At 32.7% G+C, this 24,859-nt stretch overlaps 1 protein-coding gene across 10 annotated transcripts in view; it reads right to left on the bottom strand.

Annotated features, from left to right (window-relative positions):
• Positions 1 to 24,635, bottom strand: part of LOC148619157 (WD repeat and FYVE domain-containing protein 3-like) — a 77,028-nt gene extending 52,393 nt beyond the window's left edge. For 8 of the 10 annotated variants that reach the window (XM_088578762.1, XM_088578761.1, XM_088578770.1 and 5 more), the window contains exons 1-27: positions 24,509 to 24,635; positions 22,158 to 22,334; positions 21,669 to 21,792; positions 20,046 to 20,320; positions 18,950 to 19,142; positions 17,168 to 17,354; positions 16,557 to 16,720; positions 16,276 to 16,305; positions 15,052 to 15,107; positions 14,069 to 14,215; positions 13,130 to 13,227; positions 12,263 to 12,423; positions 11,358 to 11,459; positions 10,473 to 10,666; positions 9,252 to 9,390; positions 8,596 to 8,696; positions 8,063 to 8,208; positions 7,674 to 7,760; positions 6,713 to 6,941; positions 6,095 to 6,309; positions 4,380 to 4,783; positions 3,886 to 4,104; positions 2,226 to 2,407; positions 1,780 to 2,008; positions 1,273 to 1,412; positions 861 to 972; positions 151 to 341 (exon numbers count right to left, since the gene is read on the bottom strand). In XM_088578762.1, the coding sequence (XP_088434888.1) occupies positions 151 to 341; positions 861 to 972; positions 1,273 to 1,412; positions 1,780 to 2,008; positions 2,226 to 2,407; positions 3,886 to 4,104; positions 4,380 to 4,783; positions 6,095 to 6,309; positions 6,713 to 6,941; positions 7,674 to 7,760; positions 8,063 to 8,208; positions 8,596 to 8,696; positions 9,252 to 9,390; positions 10,473 to 10,666; positions 11,358 to 11,459; positions 12,263 to 12,423; positions 13,130 to 13,227; positions 14,069 to 14,215; positions 15,052 to 15,107; positions 16,276 to 16,305; positions 16,557 to 16,720; positions 17,168 to 17,354; positions 18,950 to 19,142; positions 20,046 to 20,320; positions 21,669 to 21,792; positions 22,158 to 22,325 (4,293 nt within the window). In that variant the 5' untranslated portion in view covers positions 22,326 to 22,334; positions 24,509 to 24,635. The remainder of the gene's footprint in view (positions 1 to 150; positions 342 to 860; positions 973 to 1,272; positions 1,413 to 1,779; positions 2,009 to 2,225; positions 2,408 to 3,885; positions 4,105 to 4,379; positions 4,784 to 6,094; positions 6,310 to 6,712; positions 6,942 to 7,673; positions 7,761 to 8,062; positions 8,209 to 8,595; positions 8,697 to 9,251; positions 9,391 to 10,472; positions 10,667 to 11,357; positions 11,460 to 12,262; positions 12,424 to 13,129; positions 13,228 to 14,068; positions 14,216 to 15,051; positions 15,108 to 16,275; positions 16,306 to 16,556; positions 16,721 to 17,167; positions 17,355 to 18,949; positions 19,143 to 20,045; positions 20,321 to 21,668; positions 21,793 to 22,157; positions 22,335 to 24,508) is intronic. The other 2 variants (XM_088578766.1, XM_088578769.1) reach the window with 1 other exon arrangement.
• Between the last annotated feature and the right edge of the window lie 224 nt (positions 24,636 to 24,859).

Below are 24,859 nucleotides of genomic sequence, written 5' to 3'. Positions count from 1 at the left end.
AAATAAATCCAGCATATGACTCAGAAGCAAGTAAAATTGTGGCATTCAATTAGCATCTCCTAAAAAATTAAGGTGAATTTTATGTCACCAGTTTAATTTCAGATTTTTTACCAGTGCATTCATTTATTTTACAATGCAGTCTTATATTACCTGATAACCCTGAATTCTGTCCATATCCTTCATAATGTTTTTGTTGCTCTTGACAACACATACTAATGCCTTGACAGCAGCATACAGTTCCTCTACATCTGTTGCCATGGCAATCAGTCCCAACAGAGCAGAAGCTCCACCTACATTTTCTAACATTTTAGCAACAGCTTTTGGACAAAATGTCCTTACACCTGCAACCAAAAATAGAAGGTTTTAGATTTTGTTTTCATAACCATAACACAATTTATAATCATTATATGCATATAAAACTTCAAAAGAGTTGCTTTAAAAAAATACAGAAAATTAGTTTATATAACTTGTTTTTCACCCTTTGTAATACTTTGTTAAATCAAACAGCTACAATTAAGCACATGTTACACACATTCACTTTTTCAGTTTTGATTCTTACCTGTCACAGACCTCTTTATGTTACTTAAAGACAAAGCATGTTTTAGTCATAGTTATGAAAAATGAATTGTAAGATCTTGAACTTTGTGTCATTTAAACATGGATATTATGGCAAGAATCACAATTCGTAGAGCATAATTTGCAGTAAAAAGTCCTAGAAACTATGCTAAAATCATAGAGGTAAACAGGTCTGCAATTGTGCAACCAATGCACCAATGACAGTTTATTCAGTACTATTATTTATGGTCTCAGGTTTTTTTTTATTCATGAACTATTTTATCTTTACTGTATAAAATATTTACCTAAATATCCAATGAGTATAGCCCCAAGACTCCTGGCAGGTCCATTCATATGTCCAGCTGAGTTAGGTAGTATTCTGATAGGTGTTGCTGTATCGCGGGCTGACATGGCAAGCTAAAATAGAAATACAATTAACTATTATGATCATGGAAAAAAAATTAAATAATTTTCATTACATATTTCAAACAGCTAAATTACTTTCCAGGAAGAAATTTGCTCTACATAATAGCAATCTATCTTACTTCTCTACATTAGAACAATAACAGGATTTACTGGCAAGACTCCATAATCCATCAAAATCTATTTTAATCAAATTCATCATCATGTTCAGGCTGTTACAGTACAATTATTATAACTACATGTATTTTGTGCCTTCAACCCATAGAACAATTGATTACTTGAGACCAAACAAACCTGTTTAGCTATAGATCTACTGTCTATTTTATTATAAGCCTTTTTTATCTTTGCTATGGTCATCTGTAAGACTGTATGGGAATGTACACCAAACATCACTTTCTCTTCACCCACATACTGACCCTGGAAATCAGCTTCATCTGAAATGTATCATAAACACATACTTTAATTGGAAGTCATCAAATTTTTGTGGTTTTTCGAGTTTTGTTATTTCATCGATTTTGAATTTTGTGAATTTCATTGTAGTTTTTAGTTAAAACTTAACATTTCATAAATTAAATAAACCACTACTTGGTACAATTGCTGTTTAACAATATTCAAACTTTTATAAAATCAAGACTTATCTAACCTACATCTATCTTGATAAATGTTTATTAAAGTGTGTAAAATTGAATTGAAAGTTATCAAGCAATAAAAAAGGCCTACATGTATGTAAATTCTTTATTAACAAATCTTAAATTTGTTAAAATAAGTACACAAAAAACACTCATGTCTATGCCAACATACCCATATTTGGTGCTTGAAAACTGCCAATATAAGTAGGTCCCAAATTGTAGATATTTCTAACAACATTAGAACTGATAATGTCCTCCATTAACTGACATGGCCCCTGTCTCCATGTCAGTCTAGAGTTCCTTCTGACCTGTGGTGGACTTCCTATGTAAGCAAACACAGAGGTAAAGGCTGTAGGACTGGCAGTACCTCCTACTCCAAGGTTAGGGGAAACATAGTGTAGCTGCAAAATATACAGCATGTCAGACAGGTAAAAAAAAAGTATTAATTTACAAAGCATACATTTTCAAATCTTATAATCACAGATACATTGTTACAAATTGAAGCTAACAGATCAACGAAAAGTTCAAACAATTTTCACTGTACATAACAATGAATAAATTTTTATTGTCATTATATAAATGTACAAGCCAAAATATTTTACATCAATAGTTGAATACCTTGTGTGTAGTAACATGTTCCCCATCAACAAAGAGGCCAACACTGCTATTCTTCATTATGCCTGCTCTGTGGAAAATCAACACCAGATGGTGCCATTGTCCTTCCTGTGTTAGTTCAGGGTACCAAAACCTGACTCTGTTGTCATTTAATGACATTTCCTCTTCTATATCACAACCTGTAACTGAAAGTACCATACAAAATGAACTTGCTTCTCTATGAACCCACTAGAGGCTTTAAAGAGCTTGAATTTTTGATTTGATAAGCAAACATTCTATTTTTGTGAAAGCAACCATGTTTTTCTTGGATGAAAATTCCTAACACTCATAACTAAGGAACAATCATATCAATTTTCATTAAAATTTAAAGTAATAACATTAAAAACAACAGAAAGATTTTGAAGAAGGGCAATAATTCCAAAATGGCTAAACAGATTTACATGAGAATATGACCACAGATAGATCTAATCATGCTGAACATTTTACCCTATGCCAGCATTTGGCTTGATCTTACAGTTTTAAAGATACACACAAAAAACTTCTGTCTGACCCCTATGTTCCATTTTTAGTAACAGCAGCCATGTTTCTCAATAGATCTAAAACCCCCACATCTAATCTATGCAGTACACCCTAAGGAACATTCATACCAAGTTTGGTTCTTATAGGTCTGGTAGTGTCAGAGGAGAAGATTTTTAAAAGAAATAACATTGAAAATAGTGAAAAAAAAAGTTGAAAAAGTGCAATTACTCTTAACTTGGCTTAACAGATTTGCAAAAAAATTTGTCAAGAGATAGAACTCATCATGCTGAACACTTTTACCTGTGTCAGAATTCGGCTTAAGCTAAAGGAAATAGATATATATGCGAAAAACTTCTGTCTGACCCCTATGCTCTATTTTTAGTCATGGCAGCCATGTTTTTCAAACGATAAAAAATCCCCACATCAGTTCTATGCAGAGTACCCTAAGGAATCATTCATGCCAAGTTGGTTTAAATTGGCCAAGTTGTTTCAGAGTAGAAGAGTTGAAAAATTAACGACAATGACGACAGATGCCAAGAGATGGCAAATAGATCACATGGCCCTTTGGGCTAGGTGAGCTCAAAAAATCATTTTATGTCTCAACAAAAAATGCATGACTAATTAGCAAATGCAGAGATTAGCAGCAATCATTAACTATAAGTATTTTTTGAGCAAAGCTCACCAAAAGTTTACCCCCTATACATCCAGTAATCATATGGATCAAAAACAAACAAACGGACACCATGATGACCTAAAAAAGCAGGAGGAAAAATGAAATAATTTACCCACTTTTCATTGTGAAATGGCCAGTTTAATAGTGTTTTCTTTTCCTGGCTTTTAAGTATCTGGAACTTGTAATGGGACAAATGATCAATGGACCGTTAAAATACATTATCATATAATACCCCAGGAATGAAGCAAACAGACACTAAAACCATGTTAGCATTATGAAATCAAAGACAATTTAGTGTTACCTGAGCTAGGCAGCAAGTGCTCCTCAGTTGATACAATCACTGACAATTCAATGTTACCTGAGCTAGGCAGCAAGTGCTCCTAAGTTGATACAATCACTGACAATTGAGTGTTACCTGAGATAGGCAGCAAGTGCTCCTCAATTGATAAATCACTGATAATTTAATGTTACCTGAGCTAGGCAGCAAGTGCTCCTCAGTTGATACAATCAATGCTCTGTCTTTAGATGTAAGCATTACACTGAGACATATAAGATTCTCCTCCCTCCCTTGTAGATTCCTGACTAAAGTTAACAGTCTGACAGGATGAGGATCTGACATACTGCTAAACTTATCTACACAAAACCATGTTGAAAAAGTCATCCCGGACTGTGGTGGGAATACCCTTTCACCTACAAATAAACAACAAGTAATATGATAAAAAAAATATTTTAACTATCACAGCAACATTTCCATATAAGATTTTTATCAGTCAATTTTGCCAATCACATCTCAGACATTGATAAAAGATCAATGTAGATCAAAATACTAAAAATTATAAAAATATTCAAACAGCTTTTTCCATTTCAAGGTAAAATTTAAATATTTAAAATGTAAAAAACAGATAATATAAATATTTTTGTATCCTCAAAGTCTTATCACATCATACTGACAATAAGTTAGTTACCTGTTCCAATTCCCCCTATCACAACATTATCACTGCCCCCTACAACTCCGCTAACTACTGAAGGTGTAGGGGGTCCCTGAGGGGCAATACTGGGTAGATATAAACAGCCAAATCCTTCAGCAGACATATCAAATTCTACAAATGAGGGTGTAACAGCTGATCCATGCATTCTGGCATCTTTAGGTGTTGTCATGGAAACTAAACATTTGACCCTTGTTAAGGGCACTGCTTCACCTGCAGTTTTAAGTTTTTGTTCTACTTCTACTGGTGTCTTTCTTTCCTCAACACTGGCAGCACGACTTACTGGCCATTGAGTTTTCCAGTTGTCTCCCCTTACTGATTCACCATCAATGGTGTCATCCATAGGACGACAATTCAGTGGTGACCCTAACCTCAGGAAATCCCTGTAACATGATTACGATATTTATTTATATAGTATTATCTCTTAAAAGGCAAATAAAACCACTCAATTCAGTACTAAGTTATTCTCCATAAAAAGAGTTATATAGATGAAGCACTGCACTGTTTTTCCATAAATCCAATATACAGATGATTGAGGTTTAGAACTATGGGAAAATCTAATGCTTCATCAAATAGTGGCACTAGATCATGTAGTTTGAGCTGCATTTTTTTAAGTGAGGTTTTGTCAAGTCAATAAACCATAACTGTCTTAAACCCTCAACATAAAATACCCCCCAAAAAACATTTAAAGTAAGAAAACAATGAGTTAGACCTAAAGCAGATGACATCCTAAAAATGTAATATTTGTGATGTCACGATAAAAACTTGTATACAATCAGTAAATGTACATCAACACATTTTAAGTGCACAAATAGAATGGTTGCAGAATATATGAATGTACAGTCAAACCTAAGTAGCTCAAACTCCAAGGGACCATTGAAATGTGTTTACATTATCGGGAATTTGAGAAATTGAAGTTTGTACATTGCCAGATTTTTTTTGTTACTGATCGGAGTTCGACTTTATTGTTAGAAATTGCTTCTTTCTTTGAAGTTTTTTTAGGTCTTGGATATTTTTCAATCGTTTCTGGAAGGTTATGTTGATTTGTTGACATTAAAAATGCTGTGTTTGTTTTAAAACACTTGCAGAGTTTGAATCCAAGGTCAATAATTTGTTGACATTAAATTTTCTTTCATGTTTTTATCATGCCGACTTCGGAACATTCTTGAACTTCAATCGGTACTACATTTAAAACTGTCCAATTAGTGATGACTTAAATATTAACTGTAATTAACTAAAATGGCACTTTAATTAATGATAGGGTTTTAGTTTTTCACACCTTTTATTACCCAAGCTGACAAAATGGCTGACTAGTTTGAGTTAGTGAGGGTTTTCTCTAAGATTTATTACCAAACGGACCGACTAGTCAGTTCCAGTGTTCGAGAAATCGAAATTCGAGAAATACAAGGTTATTTACGTTGATTATATAGGAGAAAAAGTTTAGTACTTAGAATTGTGTTCAAGAAATCCCGAGTGTTCGAGCCATCCGAGCTCAAGTGAATGATGTTAGACTGTATAAGGCAAAATGGTTACAAAAATGATATGTAATTACTAGTATAAACAAAATCCAAACAAAAAATTTGGCACAGTGTTATTCAATTATTGAGTATGAACAAAATGTCTTGAAAACCTTCTTGATAATATGTCAGAAGTATCAATAATCTTATTAAAATGAAGAAAAAAATGTTCTATACCTCAAGTCCCTTGGTGTTAATGACTGTGAAGCCAACCTTTCAAACATAGACCTCAAGGCTGGGTGAAGTGGGTGTGTCTCATCAGCTAGAGCGACATAGCCATGACTTAACAGTTCATGAGGAAATCCATGTTCACACATTATTTGTTGGTTCCTTTCCGTATTCAACAAGCACTTCAGTAGCTCTGATGTGTTGATTTGTAAAGCCAAAGCAAACTACAAATTATTGAGGTCATAATAGTAAAAAGGCTGTAACAGAAATATCCTACTGTACATGAGGTACAAACTAGAGGCTCTCAAGAGCCAGAATAACACTCCTGGCAACATCAACTATCTTTTAAGGTCAAAGGCAATAGCTTTTTAGTCTAATTTAGTAATTGACAAAATGACAAAAGGCTTTTATGAATAAGTAACATGCAGGTCAAACTTGACCTACCATGGAATATATCATCTTAAAGAAGTTGTTATCTACTGGGAAATGTCCTTTTTTTACATTACTGTTACAGTTAAAAAAAAGGAAAACAAAAGGAAAATTTGTCAAGGCAAATAAGCGGAAGGACAATTGAGGGCCACAAGACATGTGGAGTGATACGGGTAAAAATTATCAATATGGAAGTACCTTTTTATCATCACCATGCTCTATGGCAGGAAGTAGGTGGAAGAGAGAGAGAACAGCACCAGGATGGACTATAATGTGGTCTGTGGTAATGTGTGAGCCTGGTGTTATACTCCCAGTACTAGCTCGTTTCTGTTTAGGGGAAGACTGTGGTGATGAACTTGTCTCTCGGAACATTGTCAACCTCTTCAAGGAAGGAGAATCGTTCTTGGATTGACTTGATGATTGGGGTCTAAAAAAAAAACGCAACAAGTATTAAACAGAACAAAACAATGCAGATAATTTTACACGTATAGTGAATTGTTACAAGTATCATGACTACACTGTAAATCATTAAACACTTGAAATCAGAATAATGAAAGAATATACATTATTCACAACTGTCCAATATAAAAGTAATTCAAAGTATGAATGAAAGCATCAAAAATCAATATCTTGTATATAAAATTAATTACTGCTTTCCATTTTTTTAATTATTAATTTTCCTTACAATAATTGGTATAAGTAAAACATGAAATTGTGTGTTTTGTTTTGCTACGCATACCCCAACTCTTACAGGAAGTTGATATTGAAGAGCAACAAAAAATGCTACAACATATGCCCCATCTATACGAAACCAAAAACCGAATTTGAAATCAATCCATCCATTTGGATCCAAGATTTTTGTGACGAAAATGTTCTGTATCATTCCATATAGTGAAATATAGCAAAGTCACAGAAAAAAGAAAGTTGATATTTGAGAGCAACTAAAATTATTTACAACATATGTCCCCTATCTATATGAAGCCAAACACCAAATTTGGTGTCAATCCATCCACTCAGAGCAGAGATAATTGCGAAGAAAATTTGGAGGGATGGAGTGACAGGCAAACAGGTGGATAGAATGAATGACGGACGGACAAGGTGATTCCTATATTCCGGCCAATCATCAAGTTATAAAATCAGGAGCTGAAACACTGCTTACTTGTCAAAGATATCTTGAGCCATATTGTATAAGTATTTCAACATCACACAGGCTGACAACAGGGTTACTGGAATGTTTTCTATTGTCCTACAATAAAATCAATTATCCCTTGAAACATGAAACCACAAGTATCAAACATACACTTTTTAATGCTTTATCTGAACAAGAAAGAATACTTTATGATAGAAATACTAAAGGATGTTTCCTTGGGAGAAAAAAAATCTTAAGATAAATCTGATAAAAAGTTATTACTGGGCTGCAAGGTGAGATAATTGTTATCAAATAAAAAAACAAGTGGAATGATTTTAAAAGAATTAACATTCAATATCATGGAACAAGGAACCAACAATTTGAAAACTTAATTACAAATGAATGTAAAAAATACTTACTTAAAATCACTAATATTGACAAAAACATCTTCAAAGAGAAGTTTGTGTTCCTCACATTCTACTGTATCACTGCAGGGTTGTATGTCTATTGTCGATGAAAAACATCCTAATAATCTAACTGCCTCTGTTAAACTGTCATATCTCACCTGTTCAATACATATATCATTATAAGCAAAGATGAATGCTTGTCTTCCTACATGACCAGATAAGAATTTAATCTATTGGATAATAAGGAAACAGTCAATGTCCACCAAATAGTTGGCCCAAGATGTAATACCTTTTTTATGTACTATCATTCACTTTACAGAACATTTTGGACTATAATGTATAATAAAATGCAAAATCATGCAATTTTCTGGTAAAAATGTCAGAATCATTAAACTCATTTTTATTTTTTATAGCACTTAGCAATAGAATGATGAAATCTTATTACTGATGTTAAAAAACTACAAAAACAGAAGGAAAAATAGAAAAAAAATGTTACAAATTGCAGATTGAAAGTAATGAAAGCATTTCTTTAAGTGTAAAGTAACCTCAGACTCAAAGAAATCAGCATTAGCAGGTTCATATCTCATGGCTACTGTTAATGTATTAAATACTGTCTTCAGCATACTCAATACATCTGATCTTCTCACTATTAACAAATGTGAAAATAAAGGTGAGCAATACTTAAGTATCATAAGTCAAATTATAGTGAGTGTAATATAAAGTTTGGTTATTAACACTGAACAGATTATAAATGTGTGAACCAAGTAACTTCATTTTTCTTTTATATCTCAATGAAAAAAATAAAAGCATTTCTTGTCAACAAACTGAGATAAAAATAGCAATTTATTAAGAAATAGAAAACCTTGAATAAGTGAGCTACAAGTTATAAGTAGGCGTGTCACATTTTTTTCAAGACGTATATCAGTAAAAATTATCCAATCAAATAACAGAATTTTATTCAAATGTATTTATTTATACAATATGTATTTTTTTATATGTAAAATGCTCTTAATTACAATGATAATGAGGAAAAAACACGACGTTTTTTCAAGCTGGATGAATTTCTATCTTGGTCAAATTGCACCTTTAAATTTCCTTTCAAAACAAAATTAATTAAGTTAAAAAAACACAACATATACAGGAAATATAGTTATTAAACCAAGACATGTATCAAGATATAAGTACAGGCAAGTATACAAACCATGGTCCCAAGGAGTTTTTGGTGGATCACAAAGGCAACCTTCCATAGAAACCAACACCGACATCACATAAACAAAACCATTCACCCTACGGAAGACCGTCCTTGTTCTATGACTTTCTCGTAACACATTCAAAAGGGACTAGAATAGACAAAGTTACCATAAAATATGATGCTTCTCAGCAAGCAGCTTGATACAAAGCAGAGGTCACAACCTGAATGTTTCGGGAAATGTGCAGACATAATTATCTACATACTTTTTTTTATCATGATTACAAGTTGGATAAAACATTATTTTCTGACAGAGAATGAATGTGTTCAAAAGAAAGTAAGTAGACATAAAATATGTAATTTGTACAAAGCTTATTCCAGACCTCTATTTGGCCCTAATAGCTAAATGATTATGATTAGGGTCAAACTATCTTAAAAAAATAAAAGTCAACCTTTTGTGGTACAGACTCTTGTAGGTCAATTTTGTAAAGATCCACATATTTTTAGCTCACCTGGCCATAGGCCATGTGAGTTAAGGACATAACTTGGCATCCGTCGTCATTGTCATTAACAATCTGATTATTCCTTAGAGTATCCTGTTGCTCAGATTCAAATGATTTTTGGTTTCTTAAAGAAACTAGGAGTTTTAAGTTGAATGGTAACGATGAAAGATCATTCTGGGTGGCTATTTCCCACATACTTGCTTTGATTTCAACGATAATTGGTTTATATAGTAAACATGGTCACCTGATATGAATGGTAATGATGAAAATTTTGGATAGCCATGGTTTAACTTCATTTTGTGTTCTTTTTCAGCATGTATACTGGGCTAATGCCCCCTCAGACCATGTGGAATAACAGGACATAGGGGGACACAAGCCCAATTTTTTTCCAGAGGTTCTAAAAACACTTTCAAGGCATTTTACAGTGCCTTAGGTGCTCTTTTGAACTTTCATTTTTAAATTCAATCCTTAACTGCTACATACCTGTTAACTTTGGGAAGGTTCTCCCCCTCAGAAACTGTCTCATGTAGGAGATTTTTGTATAAACACATATATACATAAATTTAGTATTTTAACAGAAAATATAGTAATTTTAACCAAAAGTCTCCCACAAATCTTACATTTTTAAGTGGAAAATTCTTGATTTTTCATTGATTTCATGGGAGGGTTAACAGGTAGTTGCTAAAGGTTGTTTTCAAAAATTACCTTTCAATGAGGTCACATTACCTACCTTTAAAATATGAGTTTTTAACTGTAAAGATAGCACAGCAGAAGTATGCATCAGACCAAGTAATGTACCCATGTCATCATCACCGCCAGGGGACAGCACCAGTTGTTGTACAATAGATAATGCCTGCTGCCTACACTGAGGGTGAGGTATCATTGTATGGGCACATCTAGACCCTCCACACTCCCTAAACACATCTAAAATAAATATAAAACAATACCTGTAAATCATATGCAGTAATTTTTTTAAATCACTTTGTTTATACTAAACACATTCTTCACTGTTAAGCAGTAGTCTATAACCCAAGGCTTGTCAAAAAGGAGGTGGGCCTGTAAAATTAACTACTACAGGCCAACAGTCACTACATAATAATTTCTGAAAAATGTATTTTGGGCCTGTAAACTAGAAAGTTAGTTGTGAAGACTGCAAATGAGATGAAATTTATCCATTAAAACAGCAGTCAATTTCACAAAAAGTCATCAGTGAATTATTGATTGTAAGTCATTACTTATGATTAATTTTACACATATGAATTATTGTTGTTGAGAATTGAGGGAACTTTTAACGTCGACATTTGTACCATCGACACTACTATTTATGACGTCGTCGATATTGTAATGTTGTATTTGAGAAACGAACTGTTTAAAATTTATAGGACATACAAAGTTGCAAAAAGCATTTACTTTTAATACAAGCCTGATTCCTAGAGGCAAATATACGAAAATGTCTTATTTCTTCAAGTGTAAATAAATTGTTGAATGCTGGCAGTTTACAGTCCCAAGAATTATAGGGGAATCATAGGGAATACTATGCACACAAGCATGATTAGCTTTTATATTATTTCTTAGGAATTCAGTACTCCATCAATACAGAGATATAACCACTTACCAGCATTTTTATTATTGCCACTAAGGAGTGTAGTTAAACATTCCATCACCAGATTACCTAGCTCTTGCTGGTCAGAGTCTAATGGTTCTAATTTACATGTATCTGTAACAAAGAACTAGATAAATCAGAAAATATCCACATAGGTGTTTTCATAGTTACAAAACTTCCTTAAAATGATTTTTTTTGCATAGTTTTATTCAGACATAATTTCACAAAGCCTACAAAACAGCAAAACATTGCTTAAATTAGAATTTTGTTGATTTCTTATTAAATTTTGAGCAAAAATGAGCAAATAATTTTCAAAATTTCTTGATCCGCCCCGAAAAAATTATGTATTTTTCAAATCGGGTAAAAAAAAAGAAATGGAACGGTAAAATCTGAATACAAACAAGAGGCTCTAAAAGAGCCTGAAGGGCCCATCTAGCAAACCAGGCCCTATTAACTAAGTAAGTAAAGGTAACATGTTTTCTGACCAAGTCTGACAAAAAAATGATGAAAAAGAGCATGTATTGATGAATGTTGTAAGTTCAATTGAGTACCTAAGGCAGTGTAAAATGTTGAAAATGCCTTCAAAATGGTTTTAGAACCTCAAGAAAAAATTAGGGCAGGGGTCCCCCATGCCCTCTTATTCAACTGGGTCTGAGGGGGCATTAGCCCAGTATACATTTGCTGAAATAGAACATAAAATGAAGTTAAACCTTGGTTATTCATTCAGTAGCTTCTGAAGATGACTGAAAAAATGATGACAGAGGCCAAGTGATGGCAATAGCTCACATTGCCTATGGCCAAGTTAACTAAAAAGCAGAATATGGTTTAAACAGAAGAAAATCAACTACAAAAGATTTTTCTGCTAAAGAATTAAAATATTCAGAATCAAGATTTCTCTTCTATTACTATCTGAATACCTCCATCATCTTCAGGAGATTTTTGTAAAGCAGCATATCGATGTAAACATGTAACCATAACTTCCAACATTCCAACCTCTCGGAACACATCTTTATACAACTGATGAGTCTGTAATATCTTCAGAAGACTTTTCATACAGAGAATATTGCACTGTGTGGAACTGAAAATATATAGTACACATACATGTATTTCTTGATGTAAACATATTTGCAAATTCCTATCCAGTGTATCCACCAACTTTCAAGTATCAGCTTTGCAAGATTTTATGCTTCATTTTGTACACATAAAAAATTAACACAATAATTTTTTTAAGATAAAACTACATGAAAGAGAAAATAAGACTTGACAATATCTGATTTTTTCCTTTACACATTTGGCCTGTTAAATTACATATTTGATATTTTTTGCATTTCATAATACTAAAATCCATCATTATTTTAGCTCTTATCTGGGGCAGTATAAAATCAGATGGAGATAATAGAGAAACAAGAAAATTTTGAAGAATACAATGCAAAATGCTGCATTCTGAGCTACTTTTACCATTGACATGATACAATGTATTCACTAGTGAAACAGAAAAAAGTCAATTTGAACTTGGTATTTTTTCCACCTTATTTTGTATGAAAAAATATCATAACATAAACTCTGCTAAAATTTTCTCAGTACACATATTTCAAATGCCGTACTGTTTTGATGACAAGTCAAGATTTTTTTCAGCAAGATGTCAGCTTTGACTTATTGTCCATTTTAGTAAAAATTCAGCATTTGACTTCTACTCCACATCGTCTTGTAGGTTGAAAAATATGATACAATGATGCATTTCATTACAACAAACCCAAACCAGGATATTGGAATAAGTTACTTACTGGTCAGATTTGATGAGTATACTAATGCTAATGAGTTCTTTACAAGGAACAAAATTGAGATCAAATACTACAAATTCCAGCAACTCAAACAACTTCTCCTAAAAAAAAAAAAAAAAAAAAATATTTCAAGTGAACAATAATATATACCACTCTATTTCTCATTCGGTCACTTAATATATCCAATTTGTACTTACACGTAAGTTTTTTTTTAACATTAAGGTAATTTGATTCAATTTAAAAGATGTAGGCAGTGTCAACTTTGTGACATGAATACAACAATCTTCATCAATGTATCTTAAAGATACTACTAACTTCTACATTCTGAATTTTGAATTGAAAATATAGGCAACAAGTAATAATATTATATATTGGTGTTAAATTGTCAAGCATATGTACTCTATTATCTTTTTATAAAAATCTGGTTTCCATTACCATGCTTTGGTTTAGATTTATTTTATCAATATTCATTCTGATGGTAGCAAGCTTTCTATGACTGCAGAGGGTCTTAGTTTTAATCCGAAGCAAATTCATACATTTACTTCAAGACTTAAAATCTTCTCCAAGCATTAAGCGTATCAGAGATAGTAAAAACTACTTGAATTGGGTGAAACAGAGTGCCATGTCAAGTTCCTGTGGACAATTATCATACAAAGCTGTATAGCATCATATCATTATAAGAGCCTATATTGTTTGTAAAAATGTCTGTCATAGTATCATTTATTTTATATATTTCTGTAAAAATTTTATTAACTGCAAATGTCCTAGACTGGAGGTATAAAATCTTTTCGTTTTAGGTAAATTTTTCTCTACAAACTATGAAAGTATGTGTTCAGACTTAGGAGTGAGACATATTTACCTGAACATCTTTTGGTTTTAGGAATATTTTTCTCTACAAACTATGAAAGTGTGTGTTCAGACTTAGGAGTGAGACATATTTACCTGAACATCTTTTGGTTTTAGGAATATTTTCTCTACAAACTGTGACAGTGTATGTTCAGACTCCAGTATGAAGTAGTTAGCATTGTCTTGGTGGTAGATACTGTTGATTACCTCCAAAATGGTGTTACACAGGAAACTTGAGGACGCCTGAAAATATTTACAAATTCATTGCAAAATGGACCATTGTTATAGTTATATAATTTGGAATAAGAACTAACCACACAAATAAAGACTTACACCTTGCAAGATTTTATTCAGGTAGAGAACGAGAAAAATTTAGCAAAGCTCACTTGTTGACAACACCTGCTCCCCTCCTTAGAAACCATATAAGAAACCCAAAAAGTCATTCAGATGAAAAAAACAAAATATCAGGTACACAACTGCATCATGTGATAAAAAGTGAAATTCCATTCAGCAGATTTACAGAAATTACAGATTAGAAGATGGTACCTCCTTAATTGATCAATGAGGTAAAAATCCAGAAAACCCCAGATATCATTCATGCAGTAAAACAAAATAAGAAGTACATAATGGCATCATGTGATAAATTTTAAAAGTTTCATCAAATTCCATTCGGCAGCTTTAGATGAGTTTGGGATGAGAAATGGGGATGGATAAAGGACACCATGATCACTATACACCTCCTGCTTAACAAATGGGGTAAAATACACTAGTCTCCAAACATTTCAAGTTTGAATCCAACATTTCCATTGATTTATCTAAAAAAAATCAGAAAGAGTAAAGAGAAATGACAAAAAGATTCCCTTAGCCTAATGGATATCTATAAATCCAAATTATCCTTATTTTCTGCTGTTTATCTATGACTCTTCAGATTATGTCAAATGGACAAAAAGAAACATATATACCTCCATAAGCTTTGTTTGTTAGTAATATAAATATGCAATATTACTTAGGAGATGCTATAAATGGATTAGTAGCTAACATCAAATATACTCAAAAATATTGATACATGTACTACCTACCTTAATAAATACTGACTGAAGAACTTTGAAAGCTTGGATGTTCCTAACACTAACACCTAAAATATAACATTCTTTATAACCACAGTTGAACAAACTGAATTCCAGTGAAAGACCCTATGTTATAACTTTCTTTTATTTATCTTTCTTTACTGGTAATTCACACAAATAATTAATGTTTTTCACCTTCATATTTATCATATATTGATTGGTCATTGTAATATCTCAACAAAATTTCCAGACAACAGACTCCATTACTCTTATTGATATAAATTTTAAGACCTTCTTTACTCTAAACAACTCAATCCAATATCCCCATTCTAATGCATTACTAATTCAACCTTGTTCTGGTCAGGAAAACTTAATCATTAACATTATAGCCCTGTGGACAGCTCATACTTATTCAGTATTGAAATGATAACCTTAGAAAAGATATGTGTTAAGTATTGATACCCTAAAATAGGATTATATACAGGCTAGTTCCAAAACCAGCTTATGACACACAGCAATAAATTACCTTTGCTATATTTTATGTACAAAGCCCCATCTAGCCTATAAACATATCTCCTACACCAAATAAATAATGCATGCAATACTTTCTAATGAAGAAAAATAAAATGGTAGTAATAAAGAAATGTAATGAAGATTTTATACATTTATAATATTCTTACAGACTTTTCCCAAGTTTCCTTGAATAAAAATGCATACACTTTTTAATCTTGGGAGTTGAATTTCCTTTCAAATTGAAACTAATGCATGTCACATAAACAAAGATCTTATCTTAATGTATTTCTGCACCACAGAACACAATCTTTTCACTAATTTGTAAATGTGAATGTTAGTTAGAATACTAGAAGAAAATTTACTGTCACTTTAATAGTATCAGTGAAATGACATGTTTAGGCTAAAAAAAAATAAGTCTGCTTCCTGCTACCCTCCTTGCCCTATTTTTTATTTATATAATGGTCATTTTGGCTCAAGCACTGTTAAAGTCAAGACTGTTTCTCCACTAACTCAAGGAAAAATGTTTTTGAAAAATATAATAATTTCACTACCGACCTACCCTATTTTTACTTGCTGGTAATAGGAAACAAGACTATTATTTTTTAGGCCTAAGGTATGTAATTCGGTGAGTGAGTTTACTCAGAAGAGCCACACTATGAAACACCACAAGATACATTGTAATACATTTAGTAGCACTACAGTATATTGGAATCAAAACTTAACTAGAACTGGGACTTGCATTCACTTGTACATCTAAAACATTCAATTAGGAAATACAAAAATCTAACAAATAATATATTTACAAGATCATTCAATTAGTGTTATTTTAATAGGCTTACAGTAAATCAACAAAATTGAGATGGTTAATAAGATTACATATAAAGATATTTACAAACATATGGGCCAATTCAATATTCTATTGTCATAATTGTTAAATAATTTTCATGTCCAACAAACAGCAAAATACACAATAGAAAAGAGAACTTTTGTGTTCTAATTGTTACCTTTTCCAGCAGGTTGTGGAAGTGTGAATCCTGGCATCTGATACAAGGAACCAGTAGAATGACTTGGTTTCAGTTCAATATAACCACATGTTGTAAGAGAGCCGACCAAAACCAGAAGGTTCCTCAAAGCTTGTTGTGATTCTAAACATGTGTCAAGCTCCAATCTGATAAAAATCATATATCAATACATGCATTTTGCATGGATTACATACAGCAATAGATAAGGACAGGAAACTGAATCATGAATGGACAAAAATTTACTTTGTAAAAAGACAATTGAAAATAGCTAGATAGAATGCTTTTCAAGAATATAAATAAAAAGTTAAAAATTACTATTTCTAGGTCTGACCTAAAATTTGAGGATATTTTTGCACCTGTTCCTTCTTTCTCATCATTTTTTTTTTTCAAAATAATGTATACTGTGTTACAACAGGTTCTTTTTATTACAGTACATTTTTATTTACTTTCATAACTCATATGATGTCCAAGGAGCCTATAAAAACATACACATCATAAAATGTTTTCTTAATTTTTTTTGTTCATATAAAACAACAGATCCATTAAGAGAAAATGTTAATAAAAACTTGAAAAGCGCTATAAGTCATAATTACCTTAACAAAAAATCACACAAATAATTGTATCCTTGGCAGGATCTAAAATCTTCTAGGAGAACTTGGGAAACTTCACTAGAGTCCTTTAGGAACCAGAACACAGTCACAAACATTTCTACTTGTTCTATAGGGGAGAGCTCCTGTATTCTCTGCATATTCTCTACACACTGTCTTACACAACCTTTATCTGAAAGATTTATAGAAAAAAAACATGTAAAATGTCAAAGTTTGAATTCAAATTATGGATCTAAACCATCAAATTTTATGTTCATTTAAAAAAGTATATTCTAGTAATTAATAAGTACACATATATTTTTTCACTGAGTAAGGCAGTAAAAATTTCTGAAAAAAAAACTTCAAAAATAGAAGACCTGCACCCCACACTGAAGCAAGTGATTTACAAAATAATCTCAAAGTAGGTCTGCCTCAGAAACTTGATTCTAGATTCTTTAAGATCTAGGAAACACAGATTAAACACACACACAATGCCCTTCATAAAAATAGGACATATATAAGCCAATTATAATGATATCCATAAAACATGCAGTGCATCCTTTCGAAATATTGAAGCTGAAAGTCCTCATATCTCTTTCTTTTTCTTTTACAAAAATAAAAATACTCTTTTCCTGCAAGCCTCCATTATGAGTCTAAACATTGTACAATAAAAAGCTTCACTGAGTGAAGCATGATATGACCACAGCCAGTTAAACACTGTTCAGTTGGGTAAGTATAGACACAATTATTGTTTTTGACACACTTAAACATAACAGTGTCCTAGCTAGAGCAAAATGGAGGGGTGCAGCGCCCCGCTCTATCACGCCCGCACCCCTCTGCCCCTATTGAGTACCCCCTTAGTGCCCATTTACAAAAAAAGTTGATTTTTAGGGTGTGACTCCTATAAACTGAAAATGCTAAATGCTATCTTAAATCTGATAAAATATTCTCATCAAAGAATTTTACAAGAAACAAATTAAAAAAAGAACTGTCAAACTGAATAAGAAATAAACCTTCATCAATTTTAAGTAAATACCTATTTTACCCCTTTTAGCAATTTTTTTTTGGAGAACAGTAGGTGACCCCATTTTAAATTGCAAGATTCCTCTAGTAACAAGCAAAAAAAAAGTTAATATCACTGACAGCATCATAACATAATAGGTTTGGAGTTTCTGGGTCATATAAATATTCAAAGCTGTAGCTCAGAAACTGTAGAAGACCACTGTACTATTCATGTAACAATGTACCCTATGGAGTAAATGATCAATATGGAATGAAAATCAAATCATTTGGCTCTGCATAACTCACTTATATGTATAAACAACCAACAAAATCTCGAAGCTGTGGCTAAAAAGTGTAAGAGGAGGAAGTCCAGACAAACTATGTTATATTATATCCCTATTGAATGTTGAAATTGTTAATTTCAACTTTCACAAATTTTGGAAATATTTTACAAAAAAGAAAGCATTTTGGCATTAAGTGTATTAACATCCTACAAAACTGTAGCTCAAAGATTTTTTAGGAGGATAATCAGATAACCATGAACCCCTCTAGAGATGGACCAGTTGACAGACTAACCACAGATAAATCAATAAGCACCTCACTATTCATGTGGATGGCATAAAAATACATAATTAGTTAAACTTGTTCAAATCTTAATTCTTAAAACTTAATGGTTCCAATACTAGGTTCTTTGGATCTTTTTTTATGAAATACAAATGAACCTACAGGTACATTATAAACATAAACAACAATTTATCCAACTATAATTCATCACTGAAAACTGACCATGTATATATTTGACAACACTGTTTGTCAGACCATGCCTTGACAATGTCACTAACACTTCACCAGCACTCTTTCTCCATACAACATTGTGGGAAGGACACCAGCTTGTTATTGCACTGAACAGTAAACTGAGATCATCTTTCCTAGCAAGTTCTTCTGCTGGGGAGGCATAATTACACAACTTTACCATTACCTGTAATGGAAAGACATTAACTTTATATTTGTTAGTCAATACAATGAGTAAGCAAAATACAGTTCATTTAAAGATAATTTCAAAATTGAATCTTACATTCCCTATACTAGTAAATCCTACATTTGGATGCACATGCAATTAGTTTCAGAAAAAAACTAGAAATACTGTAAGCAAGCTCAGTAAGAGAATACTCCAGGCTTCAAATGGACTTCAATGAAAAGCACTTGTATCTCCTTTTATCATCCACTAGAAATAATATTCCTTCATGCACTTCTACATATGATACCCAACCTTACTATAAAATTCCAACAAAATCCCTTGAGCAGTTAAGGAGAAGTTGTGCTTACAAAGTTTGTAAAACCTTTAATCTCCCCTTGGAGTCCCCCAACAATAATTATTTTCCTTCATAGACATCTTTATATGATACCAACCTTCCTGTAAAATGTCATCAAAATCCCTAGTGAGGGTTAGGAGGAGTTGCACTCACGAGGTTTTAACATGTAAAACCCTTAATTTTGATAATCTCCTCTGTAATTCTCCAACAGTATTTATTTTCCTTCATGCACACCTACATATGATATCCAGCCTTCCTATAAAATTTCATCAAAATACCTTGAGTGGTTTAGGAGGGGTGCTAACAAGAAATGTGGACAGACGGACGGATGGACAGAATTATTCCTACATACCCCCTAATACTTTGTTTGGGGGAGTGGGGGGAAGAGGGGGTATAATAATGAAAAGGTGTACAATTAAAATCGATATAAGTTCAAAAGATTAAAATAGCACCTGTTATAATTAAAAACACTGAACACCAAAAAACAAAGAATGTACTATAAATATGACTTAAAATGACAATATGACATGAACTATACACTATAATTGGAATTAAATTGACAATATAACCTGAACAAATATTTTCTGTAGAAGGATCCTCCTCTCTTTATGTGAAAAATTACATCCTGGTTCCACCCTGTCACCATCTAGTATGTCAGGTAGGTCAAAGAACAAATAAAGACATTTCACTAATGTGGAGGGCAGAGAAGCAGCAGTCATACAGTCTATCAATGCTTGACCACCAGATGACAGCAGAGTCAGAGCCTGCAGTAACATCCAACCATTACTAGACTCCTCAGAGGAATTAATCTCCAAAAACTGAACAATAGCACAACTAGCAGCTTCTGAAAAAATAAATAGAACACCTCCATTCAAAATATACTGAGTACTAATCTATCTACATGTATATAAGCCTATGGCAATGCTTCATAAAATGCATCTTAATCTAATAACAGAACAAATGCATAAATATTTTAAAAAAAAATTGAATTCAGCCTAGAAAGGTAACCAAAAACATATTTTGGGAAGTTGTCACCATGATACAATCAAAGTCCTATTAGCAGTGGGGGTTTTTGATTCTTGTGAAAATTGTAGCATGAACAAATTTAAAAGATTACATGATGTAAAATAAAACTATAATCATACATTTGCATTTCCCATATTAATTTGAACAGTTTTTCCTAATATGTATAAACTGAATGTCAATCAATATTACTGATTTCTGAAGTAAATACTGTAATCGATAACTAAACAGTAACTTCACATGCATGTTCAAATTTTGTTCTGTCTCACCTTTTTCCCAATTCTTTAAAAATGTCCAAAAGTAAATTTGCAATCAAATTCAAAAGTACTTCAAAAGAGTTTTATCCTGCACTGTCATTATACTCCAATGGAACTAATTTCAGCTGATCAATATTTGCACATTTAATGTGTCTTATGGCAAAAGGAGTCCCTCTAATCTTCAGTTCATTTGAAGATGAGATCTTAATCTTATTTGCAGAAATAATAGAATATTGTAGAGCTGAATACTTGCAAGAAACATATTCAGAGGTTATAAAACAACATGCTCCCAGGAGGCTGAATCACTCACCTTATCAAATTTTGTCTTTCAATGGCAATAAATTTACCAAAATGTTGTCTAACGATTTTGACTCTAAGAAGACTTCGGTAGGTCACATCATAAGGATCATTACATGGCTTAACAGGTAAAAATAAAAATTTGACCAGAGATAGATCTCATCATGCTAAGGTAGTACAACGCAGTTAGGTCAATTCTGAAAATTTTGTCTCATTTTGTTGAAATAAAGCTGTTTTGAGGCAGTCCACACAGACATTTCTAGTGTTTTGCTGTAAAAAGTGCATAATTTTGAAATTCTTTGTGTGTGGAGGTTCAAGTCATTTATGAGTAATTTAGTGATTATTGTCATAAAATCCAGTAGCCATGACAAAGGAATAACAATTTGACTATATTTTTGTGTAGTGTTCAGAAACAGTAGGGAAGTTCTAGGCATGAACCGGCGACATAAGGAACTTTGATAAATCAAAAACCCAACCAGAAGAGTAAAGACAATTCAATACCCTATCTACACAAATTATCCTCTAGGCACAAATAATATAACAAAAATCAAGAAACAATGCATGGCAAACATTTCAGAAATTAAATGGTGAAAATCTGTAAATACTGTTACTAACCTGTGGATTGATTGGATGCCCGCCTTCTGATTTCTGTAACCATCAACTTGGAGAGATGACTACAGAATTGTAAAATATCACCAAATTTTTCCATCATTTCACCAGAGGGTACCTCTCCAAATGTCTAAAAGTAAGTAAGAATAGAAAATAATGTTGTGCTTTGATAGGAGCATGCAGGGTATCAGATATTATATTAGTTTTTTTTTAATTAGTAAGAAGCATGCAAGCCTCGAAGGTCCTAGTGGTGAAATGACTATCCAAGGAGCATGCAAGGCATCAGAGCTTAATACTGGGTATTTGAAGTGGTAGGTGCATGCAAGGCCTTGATTATGATATGTTTGTTAAGGAGCATGAAAGGCCTTGGTTGTGATAAGGGGGTTCCTAAAGAAGCATGATGATGGTATCAGGAACAATGAATGAATTTAATCTAACATAAATACATAACCATATTAATAACAGGATATCATAAATAACTTAAAGAGTGAGTACCTTACAGAACAGCGGAATCATTGTGTAGAGTTTTTCCTCTTGTTCATCCTGAGAAGCTTTTCTACTAGGATGTCTGAATTCTGCAAATAACTTCCTAAGATGATGAAGTCCCAAGCTCATATCTGTGGGATGCTTCCCAGGTATTATTCTCTTAATCAGGTTGCTCATTCTTACTGCCTGAAAAAAAAATATACTCATTAAAAATTGAATATTCTATACTTGGATCCGTATTGCATAATACTATTTATATCAATTATGGGATATACAATTTTACAATTACATAAGTAAAAGGGAATTTGTGTATGTTGAAATTGACTATGGTACTGTGACTCATAACATTATTTAGATTTCTTACAAAAAGGATGTAACCTACCTTTCATAATAAAAAGCTTCGCAGAGTACTGCATGATACGACGGCAGTGGTCAAACCCTGAAGAGTTAGGGCAAGTGTGGACACAATATTAGATTTTATTACACTTAAGAATTGGGACTTTAAAGTTCATTATGGACACAATATAGCACAAAACCTGAAATTCAATTAAAAATTTTCAAAATCAGACCAAAAATTAAAGTCAACTTTTTGGAATGTGGCCCTTTGACCCATTATAACTTGAAAACTGTAAGAGATATCTGAAATCTAATTGAAAAATGTAGGCAGGGTTTCTCACTAGGTATCCAATAACAATTTTTTTTTAAATCAGACCAAAAATAAGTTCTCTGAAATCTGATTGAAAAACACAGGCACAAACTTTTATATGGTATCCATAAAAGAAATTTCAAATTTGGACCAAAAATAAAACATATTGTCTGCACATAAGAAAAATGCATGTTTCTGGGCCTCCTTTTTCGACCCATAATTTCTGAAAAGTTTAAGTCCTTTTCTGTCCCTAATTCTAAAACAGTTGAGGCCAAAACCCCCAAATTCAATCTCAATCTTTCCTTTGTGGTTTGGAACCTTTTTGATTTTTTTTTAAAGATCAACCAACTAATACCCATATCGCACAAAAAAAACATGTTAGTGTAAGGATGGGGAAGACAGTCCATACCAATATACTTGTATGACAATAAAATATTTTGCAATATGCAAGAAAGAAGTATGTAAGAAAATACCATATTACTGGGATGATTTTGAGGTCTACAAACAAAGTGGAAATAGGCAAAATCGAAAGTACATGTAAATTATACAGTGGAATAAGAATTTGTAAAATCCGGATTTGAAATAGCAGAATTCTGCTAAAATGCAGAAAAAAAAATCATCCCTGGTATTATCTGACTTTTGATTGGCAGTAAACTAACAGGAATGAAAATTTGTCCCCTCCCAAATTTTTCAGAAAAGTTGAACGAGAATCTAGGATTTTTATTAATTATGGATCATTAAACAGTTTTGTGACATTTTGTAGTTTTGACAATTGAGGATGGTCAAAAGCTGGGAAAAAGTATCAAATGTAACTAGTGGCTGACACCGAGGTGTATCAGAGAATATCAGTGGTGCATGAAAAAAAAACATACAGTAACTGCTCTTGGCTTACATCTCACCCAAAATGGGATTTTTTTCATGCATACCAAATACCCCTTAAATCATCATACTGGTTTTGTGAACTGTTTGAATCAACAACTAGGCCAAAGCACATGATAGGCCCATCCCATTATTGTTGATTTTGAAGTGGTGTTTAATTCTCACCTCACTGAAACAAATAAAATGGAACTACCTTCCAAAAAGATGATTATCGTATTAAATCATTTAAATCCATCAAGAAAGCATTTCTCAGTTGTCAAATGATGTACAGGACTGAGAGGGTTAAAAGAGCAGTAAAGCATGTTGTTTTCAACACATGGCCATTCAACTTAAAGGTAGAATGGTTTTAGAGAAATAATACAAAATTTCCTAATAAATTGGTATTAAGGGGCGACCATTTGATTCTGAGTGAGGGGGCCAGGCAGGTTTAGGAAATAAATATTTTGGACCTGAAAAATGATATATTCTAGCACTTAGTCCTAAATTCCTACATATTTTCTTCCATTCTGGGGAGCAGACTGATACCTTATTACTAATAGTAATATCAGTCCACACGCTATAGTATCCTAACCACAAAATTTACAAATGTAAAGCAACAGATATATTGTTTCAGTTTTTTGTTCGATGTTTTTGGTTCTAAAGGATCAAAGCGTTTTAGGCAAACAATTTAAAAATCACCGTCGTGAGGAATTGTAGGTCATGACAGACAATCGATCAAAACTGATTCAGAGGCAAGTGATGGCATCTCATGATGATATTTTTAGAAGCGTATTATAGCAGTCAGCTTATCAGCCAAGCTCATATTACCACCGATTTTCATATTTTGTTATCGTACTTTATTCCGGCTTTCAAACAGAGCTTTGACATAAAATATTTAGTCTTGAAATTCGGGTTTCAATGGAAATCAGTGTGTCTATTTTGATCGCCATTTCGTCTGATCATTCAATCAACTTCCGTGCATCTCATTTCCGGTTATCTATCCAACAGGTGGCGTAGCTAAAAAAAACCCCTATAACCCGCCAAAATTTTGATTTTGACTGACAGCCCTTTCATCTTTCTTCATCCACAGGGGCTTTCTCCTACAATCAAATATGTAGCCCATTACTATATAACATACACAAGGTGGGGAGGGGGGGGGGGCTCGCTTCAACTCAGGTCACAGTAGTTTCACTTTCGGTCCAGGCGA

This window comes from Perna viridis, chromosome 4, assembly GCF_037379345.1.
Source record: "Perna viridis isolate PV_CMFRI_1.1 ecotype Kerala chromosome 4, ASM3737934v1, whole genome shotgun sequence".
NCBI lineage: Eukaryota > Metazoa > Mollusca > Bivalvia > Mytilida > Mytilidae > Perna > Perna viridis.
Note: the sequence above shows the minus strand (reverse complement) of the source record. Positions and strands in the feature narration are given on the sequence as shown.